General features: G+C 36.2%; 1 protein-coding gene across 1 annotated transcript in view; it reads left to right on the top strand.

Annotated features, from left to right (window-relative positions):
- The window catches only part of LOC306844855 (ribonucleoprotein PTB-binding 2-like), a gene marked incomplete at its 5' end in the record, with an annotated part of 66,261 nt that overhangs the window by 41,762 nt on the left and 8,882 nt on the right, over window positions 1–15,617 (top strand). Inside the window, 8 exon segments of the mRNA XM_079377270.1 lie at window positions 1,404–1,595; window positions 6,636–6,756; window positions 7,306–7,388; window positions 7,948–8,046; window positions 8,533–8,644; window positions 9,060–9,373; window positions 11,406–11,517; window positions 11,781–11,929. Of these exon segments, the coding sequence (XP_079233396.1) occupies window positions 1,404–1,595; window positions 6,636–6,756; window positions 7,306–7,388; window positions 7,948–8,046; window positions 8,533–8,644; window positions 9,060–9,373; window positions 11,406–11,517; window positions 11,781–11,929 (1,182 nt within the window).

The following is a 15,617-nucleotide window of genomic DNA, read 5'->3' as shown; positions in this document are numbered from 1 at the left end:
ACTATCTAAGAGGCATGGAACAAACGTAGCTTTAAGCCGAACATGATGAAGGAGTGGATAGAGGAGGCAGTTCTTTCCATTGATGAGTCCCTGGCAGTCAGTGGAGATGTTTTGATGAGGCGACGCTGGACTCCCTTGAGGCCAGTTCAACAAAATGACGCACATAGATGAAAGTCAACACCTCTCAACACATCTGGAGAGTGTGTGTGTGTGTGTTTGTGTGTTTACTCAAGCTCACCTTGTAAATGTTCTGGATTCCCTGTGTGGTTCCTCATAAGGACTGTGAGATTCAAAACACTGCCTGGTAATTGTGCTGGGAATTAGAGAGTTTTTAGCATATTTGCAAGTAGGCTTGTGTGCATGTGTAAGTTTTTTTGATGGTGAATCAATTTACCGTTAAATACGCTTGATTGCGAGTTGATTTAACATGTGTCTTGGGTATAGTGGTCTCAGATATTTTGTTACCTACTGCAATAACGTTCATGCATCTCTAAGTGTGGCTTAAGTGACATTGAGATGTTGTATTTCAAATTTGAAAGATCATTCATATTTCTTTTTCAAATGTAAAACAAAGCCAGATCTCTCTTCACCCCAACCAGAGTCATGGAAATAACTATAAACAAGGAATTGACTTGCCTGCTGGAACACAGAACATTCTCCCACAGACAGAGTCTAGTTTTAGATCTGGACACGTCTGGATTAATGAAAGCATGAAATGACGTCATCTCTGTTCCTGACATGAAGCTACTGTAGTAAGGCACAACGTTTCTCAATGACTCAGCAAAGATGATATGCTGTGATATGCTGCTTGGTTTACACACTTATGAAAACACTTACCCCCGGTTTCACAGACAAGGCTTAAGCCTAATCCCAGACTAAAATCTAAGTCTGAGCTGTTTCAACTAAAAGAAACTTGCTCTGGCTGATCTTAAAATATATCAGTGCCTTTATTTTGTCTCAAAATGCACACCAGTATCAATAAACAGAAATCTTCATGTTTGCCACAAGGAAAAATACTCAATAATTAAACCTCAGTTTCTGTTCTAATATCAAAGTAGTGCTTAATATGCAGTGGGGGTTTTATTTCTCATGTCAGAATGTCACAATCATTAACCACATCCTTTAGCTGCAAGCAACTCACAAATCAACTCCAGAAGACACAGATCAGTGGGTTCCTTAAGGCTCTGCACAACCCAGCGGAGCTCATATCTGCAGATAAATTTTGCTTCCATTATTTAGGATGCATCCAGTTGAGAATTTTAATGAAATTGTTCATTTTTTGGTTTCATAAAATAATCATCCTTCGCAAGAACTGAGAGAAAATTGGATTGTAATGATGCACCACAATCACATGCCTTTGGAAAGATTTGTTGATCTCCAAACACTGTGTGTGTGTGTTGCAGCTGGCTCAGGATGAGGGAAGTCCAGTGCGGGGTTTCGCTGTGGTGGAGTATGAGACGGCAGAGCAGGCTGAAGCCATGCTGCTGGAGATGGACAGACAGCTGATCCAGGGTCAGGAGATACGTCTGTCTCTCTGTCCCCCAGGAACCTCTGGACGCAGCACTCTCGCTGCCCTCATTGCTGCTCAGGGAGTGGTGAGTGATGTGCACGCTCACAAGGGATCACTGACATTCTCTTTATCGCCACATAGCAAGCAACGAGAGTGTTTCTCACATATTCATCCAGAAGCATTAACACACACACGTGCATGTGTGAAACAGCAGTGGTGACAGTTTAATTACAGTATTCATACAAACCCTGCTGTTTCAGACATCTCCAGATCTCCGCTGCATTTCCGAGGCCTGAAATAAACCGCAGGGCTATATTCATCATGCTGGACAGAACCACATAAACCAGCAGCCTGTCCTGATGACACTGTCAGTGGTGTTGAGCACTAACTGATATTCTCTAAAACACAGGTTTTACTTCAGGACTCCGATTATCTTAGTTTGAGTATTTGGTTTCTAAACGTATCTTTAATTATTTGGTTTCATGCCCTTGGCATACAATAATTCACTAAATAATACACATTGTGGTCGACACAACCCATGTTTATTCTTGCTGCAGGTAAATCTGTGTTTAATGCAGTCTGGTTTACATTTTCCATTAATCCTTTAGTAAGATAAAGTTAAGCATATTATTTAGCTTGCTGTCCATGATGGAGAGCTAATGATTAAGACTTGACTTTAGCTATAAATTCCCTCCTTGGACTTCTTAACAAAGGTTTGAAATCTATTCATATCTTGTGTCATATTATATTTAATATATATATTACCATTCAATCATTTGGGATCGGTTTGATTTTTCAGTGAATTTTTAAAGAAGTCTTTTATGCTTATCAGTGCTGCATTTATTTGATAATACAAAACATGATACAGTAATATTGTGAAATATAATCCCTATTTAAAATAACTGTTTTCTATTTGAATATATGAAAATAATATTTTTTATTATTTAATCTATTTTTCAGTAGTCAGCTTCACATAATCCTTCAGAAATCATTCTAATATGCATATTTTTGATCAAGAAACATTTCTTACTATTATCAGTGCTGATAACAGTTTTCTTTTTGTGTGTGGAAACCATTTTTCAGCATGACTAGAAAGTTCAAAAGGATAACATTTATTTGAAATAGATTTTTTTGTAACAATATAAGTCTTTACTTTCACTTAATGCATCGTTGCTAAATAAAATTATTAATTTTATTATTAAAACTATATACAACAAAATATGGTACGGTAATACTCATTTTGGTTGCTCATACATACACACACACACACACACACAGAGAGAGAGAGTCATGTTCTTTCATGTCTAAAGTAGTGGTTCTCATTGAGGTTTTGTTAAAACAGGTTTTTTCTTTCATTGAATTCACTTCTTTTCAAATTCGAGACTTAATTCTGTAGACAGATGCAGTATATTGTTGGCAGAGCAGGATGTTATATCTGAACATTAATTGATTTAATTGTTCAACATTCAGCTTTTTGAACAATAAAGAACAATAAAGTATTGGAGAACAATAAAGTATCTGACTACCAGTTCTGAAAGGTCTTTTAAATGTGGAATATGTCTATGAAACAGTTTCATGGACACACATTTCCATTCTTGTGTTGGCATTTGTCCTATTGAAACAGGAAAATGGAGCAGGATATATCAAAGAGCTTATCTCTTTCTCTTTTTCAATTCAAATGTACATGCTTATTGGTAATTTTGTCAACTTTTAGGAGAACAAGAGCATATAAGACTTCAAAGCTGATAAACCTGAACTGAAAGCCACAATAGTGCAATTTTGATTTCATGGGGACTTTAATACAGTGCTTTATGGCTTTGCTCCTCTTGTTCTCTCTTGCCTCTCTCCCTCTCTCTCTCTCTCGCTCTCTCTCTCACACACACTTCCCCTTTTTCCAACAAAAAGTATCAAGCCAAATAGAGCAAATGCAAGCTGACATTTCTCATGAAGTCCACCCCTCCGAGCCACTCTGTCTGTATCTGAGACACGCCTACCCACTCATCCTCAGTCTGACGGGACGTTGTGCTTGCGTGTGAGTGTAGGCATGTCATTTTAGCACTGCTTGGGGACTAGCAGGTGTCTGCATTTGTCTTCTTCACTGGTTAGTACTCTGGGAGCTCATACGCATAACGTCCAAAGATATATGCCTATCAAATCAATCATTTTCAATGCTGTGCCTCAGTTATTGTCACATGAATGTAAATACAAATAGAGTTTGTTTAGGGTTCTAATCATAGATATGGGAAAAAAATCACCCCAATAAAATTGGAAACTTATGTTTAGTTGTTGGCTAATGATGTCTAAGTGAAATCAAAGTGGTGCCAAGGTTACAGTGATTGATTGAACACTTGGAATTTATTTAGTAAAGAAAATGAAGTGGAAACTAACAAGAAAAAAAAACTAATAGAAATGAAAGTCAAACTGATTTAAACAAAGATGTTATGTTATTAGGATTTTTTTTTTTTTAAATATATGTAGATTCAATAAATATGATTTTAGTTATTTGTTCTTGTTTATTACTTTTCACATTAAAGTTATTTTAAAGTCAGCTTTATTCATGTTTAAACATTGTTAAATTACTTTTAAAATAATAAAAACTATCATTTAAAATTATTTTTCATTTATATCTTATTATTAATATATTTATAGTTAATTTATTATATTATAATTTTACTATATATTGGATTATAGATTATAATCTATAATCAAGGTTATAAATATTAGTTATAAATTATAATTAATTCATAAAATGTCATTTTAAAACTAACTACAGTAAAATGGTAAAATAGATTTATTTATTAAATTTGACATTTTTCATGTGCCAAGTCAAGTGTAGTATACCTGTACTTTTATTTTTAATACATGCTAATATTAATGCCTGTATTTTTATTGCATTTGTACTTTTTAAAATATTGAGTAGAGAAACAAAAAAAAATCATATTGCTTACTGAATTTGTTTAGTAAATAGTTATTTCCTAGTCATTTTCATTCTTAATTAAAATGTATAACAAGCTTTTGTTACTTTCACTGTTCATTTTATCAATGTGTCCTATTTTTAAATGCAGAACATTTAGAGCTTCTCTAGTGCTGCGGTACAGTACTCACTTGACATTTTCCTGTAATGATGCTGGGAACCACTTATTATACAGAACATTTCACGCAACATTTAATGTTTTTTACTTACATGCACGATTTAGTGTTAATCCAAATGACACATGATGATACATTAGTATCTGTATCAGTGCATCCCTACTTAATTTATATTACTTCGTATTATATACCTCTAAAATGTACTATGCTTTGAATTTGTAAAGCATTAATAAAGTTTCAATGCTGTAGTTTATGGCTCTTTGTAAGCACACATCAGGAGCAGAGCTCTTTGCTAATCCATTTCTGAAGCTATGGGCAGGGGGCATGATGGGACATTCTCATGAAGAGACAGGCTAACTGTCTCTCCAGTCCCTCTCCCGAAATACTCCACCCATCTGCTGCTTCACCCAGGGCCATCACCACCACGTTCCTCTGATTCTTAAATTATTACGTCTATGTCCTCTCATTCCTGAATATGAGGATACATCCTTGGCTTCACCCATTCTAGTATGAAAGCAGCACAATGTGTGTATGTGCACAAGTGGAGATGTCTGTGTGGGTGGGGGAGTAGTAGTCAGCAGATGGAGTTGGAGTGTGGTTGGGATGGATCCACACCTCTAGCAGACATCAGAGATCTAATCAGGGGTTCCGCATGTCTGCAAGCGTCTCCCCCATGCCAACAAATACACACACTCACACATGCTCACTCACCACTGGGACATAAACATCCCAGATAAACATTTGACAAGACATCAAGGAAGCTCTGCAAAAAAAGCTTAACCCTATGAAGCCTACTGTATCATATTTGATATGCCAATTTCTAAGGCCACTAAATTATCACCATGATCAAATTTTGCTTAAAAAACTCTTGTACACAATTTATTAGATGTGTTCTAGCATCTGATTGACCTTTTTATACTTTTTTTCTTTTTTTTAGCAAATAAAAGCCCCTTAAGTATAATCCCTAAATTATTGTTTTGCATTATGTAATTAATATATAATGCATTGTATTATATATTTGCCCTCCTCCCCCCTACAATACAAACTACAGCTTGGATATTAAAACAAAGCATTTAAATATCACCTTACTGAGACATATTATTGGCAAATCTTACTGATTTGCATTAGAAGCTAATTTTTATTAAAAAATAAATAAAAAACATTTTGGCCATAGAAATATTAGTAACTGCAACAAATTGCATGTTTATGCTTAGTGCACTAGAATTTAAAAAAAATATTTTTATGTCAGGCTTTACAGGGTTAATCTGTTTTGTCTTGTTTTTACAAGTTAATTTGATTTTGTATTTAAATTGTAAACATCCTGAACAATTATTTAGTAAGCATCATTTACTTGACATGAAATATATAGATATATAGAAGTTTTTCAGGAAAAAAAAAATGTTTAACAACTTAAGTTAACTTTTTTTAAACCCAATTAAATTTCTAAATGTTTTCACATTTAAAACATAAATCTAACTAACTTGTGAGGTTTATGCTTTTTGAGTAGAAAAGGATTTGCCAATGGGGTAAGTCTTACAGACTTATCTGAAGCATGAAAAAAAGAAACAATGGATAGGGACTGAAGCTTTCAAGCCTCAAAGATGAGGCAAAAGCTATAGAAATGTATCATGAAAAAAAATTATTATACTACACTCCAAGAGATCTGGGATAGATGTAAAGATTTACTAAAGATATGAATGAAAACCTGTTCCCATGAAATTACTTTGAATTGCGATATAATGGAACACTTTTTTTTTTAAGCTTGATCACACAAGTTACCATTCACTTTCATTATACTGAAAAGCTTGCCTGGATAAAAAAAAAAGATGATTAAGAATAAGATGTTTATTAATGTATGCAGTTTTGATTCCCAAGTAAATTATTTAAATAGATTTTTTTATTTATGTTCTGATATTTATGAAAAAAATCTGATTAAGAAAATTTTGTGTTCTTTATAATATTTGTTTGGATATGTTTTTTTTAAATAATCAATGAATGAATTAATGTTTTATGTCATGTGTGTGTGATCCTTTAGATGTTGAGCAATAAGAAAGGTTTACTGCCTGAACCCAATCTGGCCCAGTTCCTCAACAGTATGACCAATCCTGCTGCTCTCCAGGTCCTTATGCGACCCTACCCTACCACCAAACGAGGAGGTAAAGCTCTCTCTCTGTGCCTGTCTTAAATATCTCTTTACTCATTAGGCAAATCATTTATTGAATATTCATGAATAACACGTTTAAGTACTTTTCCAGACAGAACCAAAAATGTGTCCTGCGAGGATTGTAGGTTCTGAGATTAAATATCTCTCATACTTCTGCATATGTGTGTGTGTTCACTGTGTAACGGTGTTCACCAGCACTGTAGATTCCGAGCAGATTTTTCTCTTGATGAAAGCCTAATCATATATTAAAATGAACTTTTCATTGGGTGGGAGAATAAATGAGCTGAGGAAGAAGTGGAGGCCGGAGCTTAAAGAGAACACACAATTACAACACTAAATATAGCACATGATTAAATGTTAAACTTCTCTACCTATTCCGGAGCAACTTGCCGTTATTTTGGAATGACAAAAATCATAGGCCACCAGTATCGACCACATCATTTCTGATGTCCATCTCTCTTATTTTGAGGGCTTGTTTCTTTTCACATTATTTACTTTAATGCTCGCCTCTAATTTTCTTTATCTAATGGTTCCCAATCAGGAAAGTTTGGTCGACCTCACAATCTCCCCTTCCTGCGTCCACCATTGACTGCAGCGCTGCTACAGTTAGGAAAAGCACAGCAGGTACTCGTCTTCTCTTTCTGTCACTCGCAAGCCTGACTTAAAGGGATAGTTCAACTAAAAAAAGAATATTCTGTCATCATTTACTCACCCTCAAGTTGTTCCAAACCTGTATGAATTTCTTTGCACTGTTAAACACAAAAGAAGATATTTTGAAGAATATTAGTAACCAAACGGTTGACAGTAACCATTGATTTGAAAAAAAATACTATGGAAGTCAGTGGCTATCATCAACTGTTTAATTACCAGTATGCTTCAAAATATGTTCAGCAAAAGAAAGAAACTCTTACAGGTTTGGAACAAGTGGAGGGTGAGTAAATGATGACAGAATTTTCATTTACGGGTGAACGATTTTGAAAAGTTCACAAAGCCAAAGGTGCTCATAGTTAAAGAAACACCCTAGAGAAATAAAGTAGAAGCTGCATTAAAGGATAAAAAAGGCTGTAGTACAGCGAAGATGAACACTTTAGAGGGAAATATGTTGCAGGATAGGCTACTGCCTCACAGATAAATAGAAAAGAATAATGAAGCATGTTTAACAATCTCTCTTTCTCTCATGCAGAGCGCCATCCTAGGAAACGGTCTTGTTCTTCAGAATCTTCTTCACATGCAGATGGCCCAACAACAGCTCCTACAGATCAAAGACAAGCAGATCACTAATGTGAGGGTCTGTGTGTGTTGTTCACGTGTTTCAAACGTACCCATAACAAAGAAATACATCACCACATTTCACTTACCCGCATGATATTCAACAACAGCCTGAAATTGTGTTCATAGTTCTTTTTTGCGAAGACATTATTGGTCTGCATTAAATTCTGTTGTAAATAATGAGAAAACTGCAGCTTTTGTTGAGAAAAGCATTATTTATTTTATATAGCAGTATTATAACCATACATCTAACTGGCATTTTTAATGCAAATTTTTCCGTTCTGGTTAAAGAATAATAATGCCATCCACAGGAAAATTTAAGTGAAAAAACAAAGGAATTCATGCAATAATAACGTGGACATAAATCTTCTTTTATGCATTTGTATGTATTTTTGTAGCTATAATCTCATCTGTATGTACTTCATCTTTCACTCGCCGTATGACTATTATAGCCTGTCTGCTCTCTTTTCTCCTTCATCACTCTTTCATTTCCCTTCAGGTCCCAGGTCTTTTAGGAGACCCTTCCCGGCTGCTCCTGCAAAAAGTTCTGGGTCTTCGAACTCCAGCACCGGTTCCTCTGGGGAAGGGCTTGCTGGGAGATTCTCCCACAGGTGAGAGCTTCTGGTTGGGCGGTCAAGCTCACAAACCTCAGGCCTGGTCCAGAGGTCGCATTCGCTACCTCAGGGAAAGACATTTGCAATGCAAATCTTCAAACTGTTTGAAAGCCCCATTATAAGCAGTTTGAGGCAGCTGCTTCAATCAGTATTTCTTCCTTTGTACTTTTATACAGACGTGTGTCTGTTTGTGTGTGCAAAGTCTGGTATTGGCATTCATCAAAGCATTGAAGACCTTTGAAGAGTATGCCTTTGTGCAGGGTCATTTCTATTTGAATATCAGTGCCATGCAGGTGTTACAGTGTGGTAGAAATTGAAATACTAAACTATGGTTTTCCAGAGTATGCACTATATGCATTGAGAATGGAAGCTTTTTTACTGCAGTAGTTTAACAAAGTTCTCTGGTTCATAGAGCTGGGCCAAGACTCTTCTCCGGTCACGTCCCAGGGTGGAAACTCTGGGGCTGGAATGGTGTCACATGTACCTGGACGTTCACACGCGAGTTCCATTGCAGAGCAGAATGGAGTCACTGCGACATGCCTGGCTCCAGAGAAACAGCCGGCACCTCCAGGAACCACAGGAGGATCTGTAAGCTCCCAAACACAACTGCAAAACTTCCTCCCTGGAATTAACGCACCAAATCTGGGACCTTTGCTGGGGAGTACAACACACAAAGCTCCAGTGAACCACCACAGTTCAAGCATGCAGACTAATACTTCCGTTACAGTAAGCCTGGTGTTATTTTTTTGTTTTTCTGATTTATTACCTCAGGGCAAAAATTTGGAAATCTGAGACATTTCAGAGTTTAAATTTTAAAGGAATAATTCACTCAGACTTGATTTTGCCATCATTTACTCACATTTGTCGACTTTTTCTCTTCTAAAGCACACAAAAGATCAAATCTTGATGAATATTTATGCTGCTCTTTTCCATACAGTGACAACATATACTGATCAGGGGCTGCCAAGCTCAGGCCAACTCTTAAAGGGATAGTTCACCCAAAAATGAAAATTCTATCATTAATTACTCACATTCATGACGTTCCACACCCTTAAAACCTTCGTTCATCTTCGGAACACAAATTAAGATATTTTTGATGAAATCCGAGAGCTTTATGAAATGTTTTATGGCCCAGAAAGGTAGTAAGGACATTGTAAAAACAGTCCATGTGACATCAGTGGTTCAACTGTAATTTTATGAAGCTAACAGAATACTTTTTCGCCTTGAATACGGTAGTTGCGTTGTCGTCTATGGAGGGACAGAGAGCTCTCAGATTTCATCCAAAATATCATACATTTGTGTTCCGAAGAAAAACGAAGATCTTACGGGTTTGGAACAATGAGTATATATAATTCATATTTATTTTAAAGTTATATTCATTACCATTCAGAGGTTTGAGGTCAGTATTTTTTTAAATACTTTTATTCAGCAAGAGGCATTAAATTAATTTAATTTATATTTCAAAATAAATGTTGTCCTTTTAAACTTCCTATTCACCAAAGAATCCTTAAATCTCCTTAAATGTATCAGGATTTCCACCAAATATTAAGCAACAAAACTTTTGTTAACATTGATAATAATAAGAAATGTTAACTGAACACTAAATCAGCACATTAGAATGATTTTTGAGGATCATGTGACACCGTTAAACAGTTTCAATTCAATAACAGTATTAAATTGTAATAAGATTTCACAGTATCACTGTTTTTATCGAATAAACAGCATTTGTGAGCATAAGAGACTTTCAAAAACATTCTTATTGACCTCAGACTTTTTAAAATATTGTATTTTTTATGTTTTTAAAATGTAAACATATTCTGAAATATACATACTATACAATATATACTTATTATTGTTATATAAAAATAACAGCAAGGGCAGTACCAGCCTTTTTTTACACTTTGAACACCAAACACAGAAAAGTACACACTCGCTTATACTTATGATTCTGTCTGAAGTGCTTCTGTCGACCTCCTGGAACTCCATTTCCACTGTTCTGTGGAGGTGTCTTTATTCAGACACAAGCACTCAGACGCCTAGTAGAGTTCAGTACAGAGTCTGACAGAGTTCTGAGCCCTAATGACAGACCACTAGTGCTGCAGGCTCTTGATTACTCACTGCATTACCTTACACAGGCTAATGGAGAGCTCTCTCTTCTGTGTGACTGTATTGGAAATGAATGCCAGACTCTGTGCCAGTACTTTTCCATGGCGTCCTTGCTCTTGGATTGCTGTTTATTTGTGAAATCTGTGAAAGAAAAACCAAAGATGCTTTAAAAGGAGAAATGTCTGTGGAGAAAGAAAAAGAAGATGTTTAGAAGAATGTGTGAGCTGCATTTTTCCATACCATGAAAATGGACAGAGGTACCGTATGGTTTCTAAAGACTTGGAATGTAGCTCATGTAGCTATAATGTATTTTTCCCCCATTTTTAACACTTGACAATGTGAAACACTATCTATTTTTGATGTATGGAAAAGAGCAAAGCAGCTTATATTTGCGCAAACCTTTTGGATTCAAAATTATATGAGGATCCCACTCTACATTGTTCAGTGCTAAATGGTCAGTTTCGCTAAAAATACATCACAATGCATAAGTTAAATATATTGCAAAGATATTCCATCTTATCTTTATAGCTGTATGTTCATGTCTGTAGAAGTAGGGGAGATTTCAGGCTTACTGTGTGGTCTATATGCTGAAATGCTGTAGTATATTGTGTTGTCTCCCTCTCTCACACACTTCCTTTATCTCTGTCTACAGAGTCAGTCCAGTTGTCAGACATCTCTGTTGGGAGACCCCCCTAAAGAAGTGAAGTTGCCTTCCAACCCATATCTAAACCTGGCTAGTGTGCTTCCTGGAGTGGTATTACAAGGTATGTGCAGAACAGCACACACTGAAGATGACTCACTTCTGCCAGACCTTGGAATGTATCTCTTCTCTGTCAGCTCTCTATTTCAACGATAATGTTTACAGTGTACGACTGTCTGACTCTTGTCTCTCCCTGCTCAAGGCCACAGCCAGACTGGCTACAGCCCACACCAGCAGAGATGATAAAGAGTGTGTGTATGAGAGATGTTCGAAATGGGTGTCCCTGAGCAGGCCCTGATTTACATCATGTATGTGTTTCTCCTGCAGCTCCCTGCAACAGTAAACCTCAGACTGTGCAGGCGCACACTGGGACGTACAGCGCAGTCCTGCCACCTGCCACCCACCCACCCAGTCAATACAGCTCAGAGACCACTCCTGCAGAATACACTCACCAATACACTCAGCAATACACACAGGTAACTACAACACCTGAAATGTTTTATATATATGTATATATATATATATATATATATATGTATGTACTGTATATACACACACACACACTTATGATCAAAATTTTGGAATTCATTTTTAAATGATTTTGAAAAAAATCTTATGCTCACAAAGGCTGCATTTATTTGATAAAAAAAATCAATAAAATACACTAATATTGTTAAATGTTTTTCTAATAGAAAATAACCGTTTTCTATTTGAAATGTAATTTATTCCTGAGAAGGCTAAGCTGAATTTTTAGCAGTCATTACTCTAGTCTTCTGTCTGATGTGCTGCTTAATTTTTTATTATTATTATTATTATCAATGTTGAAAACAGTTGTGCTGCCTAATGTATTTGTAGAAACCGTTATATACTACCATTCAAAAGTTTTAATCTAAGAAAAAACTTTTAATTTAGCAAGGATGCATTAAACTGATCAAAAGTGACAGCAAAGTTACATTTAGGAAAGGATGTGACGTGTGGCCAGGTATGGTGACCCATATTCAGAATTTGTGCTCTGCATTTAACCCATCCAAGTGCACATACACAGTGAGTAGGACACACACACACACGGCACAGTCATTTAGTGGGCGCAGTGGGCAGCCGGCGCAGTTGGGGGTGCCTTGATCAAGGGTCTCACCTCAGTCGTGGTATTGAGGGTGGAGAGAGTGCTGGACATTCACTCCCCCCACCTACAATCCCTGCCGGACCTGAGACTCGAACCTGCAACCTTTGGGTTACAAGTCTGACTCTCTATCCATTAGGCCACGACGCAAAAAACAAAAAAAGAATAATGGTTTCCACAAAAATATGAACAAATATGAGTTTTCAACAGCTGAACTGGATGTTTCAACAGATAGATAGATAGATAGATAGATAGATAGATAGATAGATAGATAGATAGATAGATAGATAGATAGATAGATAGATAGATAGATAGATAGATAGATAGATAGATAGATAGATAGATAGGAAGGACAGTTTTTTTCTGATAGTGTTTGAACTGTGGTCTTGGGATCCTGTATATTAGATGAATTCAGATGAAAGTACTTGACTATTGTGGAATATAGATGCTGACAGTCACAGACACAGGTAGAAATCCCAGCGTTCACTGCAGCGATCAATCAGTCTCGCTCTTAGCCCACTCTCTCAAGTCTTTTCTCCCCCCATTATATTCCCCATTATTCCTCTCTTTAAAACAAGCTTCCACTGAGCCCTAGACTTGACAGCGAAAGCCAGAGAGAGCGAGAGGCATGAGAAAGAAAACAATTCTGCCATATGCTCAGCTGCACAATAGAGATAGATGGGTCTATACGGAATAAAGAAATGAATGCTCAAAACAGAAAAAAAGAGTTCTATCAGAATGGAGCTGTAGTGCACCACCGTGTCCTTACCAGAGTCGGCAAATGATAAAAGTTACATCTTCCATTTAAATCAGATTTTTTTTGTCCCAACTGACTGAGCTTTTTGTTGATCGCTTGGTTTATATTTCTGCTCCATTATGTTCTGTAACCCTCACAGCAAAATCTCATCATCGGACCGAATTCCCAATTCACATTAAGCATCAAATATCTTCTGATATCTATGATTGGATAGACAAATTGCTCCTCTTGCAACTTGTCACATCTCGCCTAGTTTGGACCACGAAGGTCTGTTATAAACTGTCAGCAATCTGCTGTCCCAATAGCCCCTTTCTCAAAGTAATCCCGGTAAATTACCATAAAAATACCAAAATTACTTTAAAACAAGCAATGGTGTTGTATTTTTACCGGTAAGATACCATTCACAAATCATTACCAAAATAAACTTTGCGATGTCAATCAATGGAAATCATCTTTAAAAGCTACACCGTCTTCTTCATCCTCTTCCACCGAGCATATCACTCCAGTTCTCTACTACCTTCACTGGCTACCTGTCAAATATCGAATAGAGTACAAGATTCTACTTCTCACTTTTAAAGCTCTTCATAATTCTGCTCCACCTTATCTTTCTGATTTGCTTTATATTTACATCCCGAAACACACTCTCAGATCTTCTTCATCTGTTTCCCTTGTTGTACCTTCTGTTCGTTTAGCCACTATGGGGTCTAGGGCTTTCAGTTGTGCTGCTCCTAATCTCTGGAATTCTCTTCCACAATCCATTCGAGAAAGTGACTGTCTGACTACTTTTAAATCATGTCTTAAAACTTACCCGTTTAGATTAGCTTTTTCTGATCAATTTTAAATGATTTATTGTTATAGTTGTTATTTGTTGTATTGCCGTCAGGATTTTATGTTATATTATCACTCTAATGTACAGTGTCCTTGAGTGCTCTGAAAGGCACCTTTAAATAAAAGGTATTAATATTATTATTATTATTATTATAAAGGGGATGATTACACAAAACGTGTTTTTTCACAGGAGATGCCATTTTATTGATACCAACAGTACTACAGTTACTATAATAAGAAATAGTAATTGCAGAGCCGCAATGCTAATGAATGGAAAAGAAGGCAAGTCTCAAGTGCATGGTGGCTGGATGTTGGTCTAGTGCAGGGGTTCTCAAAGTCTACATTCAAAGGTCCAAATTTGAATTTTCATCAGTGTCAAAGGTCCGGAACAATTGGTTATTACAAAACGTGTTTTTAATAAACATATATAACATATAACAAATAAACACTCATTAAAAAAAAAGGTTCCCTTTGCATTCAAAATACTTTAATAACAAGTGCAAAAGTGGCAAAACAATTAATTTAAGTGTCAGCAGTAGAAGTCGACCTATAATGTTTTTTCTCTGGCCAATGCCGATATTTAGAAATCAGGGCAGCCTATGGCCGATATATGATGCTGATTTTTTGTGCCGATTTTCTCTTTTTTTCCCTTTATATCAAAAGAGAGTTTGCGTAAATGGTTATTGCAGGACACAAGATAGTAATAGTAGTAGTAGTAGCCTAATTCATAGTAATAATACATGGCTCAAAACTTAAGCACCTTCTCAAAACAGTTCTGAAGCATGCTTTTTTGTTTATGATTGCTGACAGACACCAGTGTTTCCCGCAGACTAGCAAATGCAAGTTGATTCTCTGCCAGCAGGAGGCGCTGTTGTAGCGTGATATATAGCTGTTTCCCCGGTAACGACTGTAATCAAATAAGCGCTACTTTATCAGCCATTACAGGAAAGACCAAATGAAAATTGACATCAAAGCTTTTCTGAAGAAAACGGACGGTTCTTTTAAAAGATACATTCATATAAAAACACCTGCGCAGCATTTTATTTTTGAAAAGCGCAGTGCTCAGTTTATTCAACGAAGTATAAGCCTTTTGGAAAATCTATTTGTAGCGGTCAGTTTTGTATTGTGACAAGCCGCCACAAATAAATGTATACACTGGGCACTGCTATAAGACAAATTGCCATAATATAAGTGATAGCAAAACAAAACAAAAAAATAAAAATATTAGCGGTGAAATGTCGCCCGATTATGTCAAACGTCATACGCTCACTGGATGTCATGATGACAACAAATGTCATGAAGGAAAAGTTTCAATATCTCGCCTGCAATTTCGGACCTTCTCCAAAAGACATAAAAAAATAAGAATAAATAAATAAATGATTTACAAGTTTAACGTGCGTTTATCAAAGTAGGAAATATAATTAGTGTTCTTGAAATATGAAATAGAAGTGGGTCCGGA

The sequence above is a fragment of the Barbus barbus genome, assembly GCF_936440315.1.
Source record: "Barbus barbus genome assembly, chromosome: 25".
In the NCBI taxonomy this organism is placed as follows: domain Eukaryota; kingdom Metazoa; phylum Chordata; class Actinopteri; order Cypriniformes; family Cyprinidae; genus Barbus; species Barbus barbus.
Note: the sequence above shows the minus strand (reverse complement) of the source record. Positions and strands in the feature narration are given on the sequence as shown.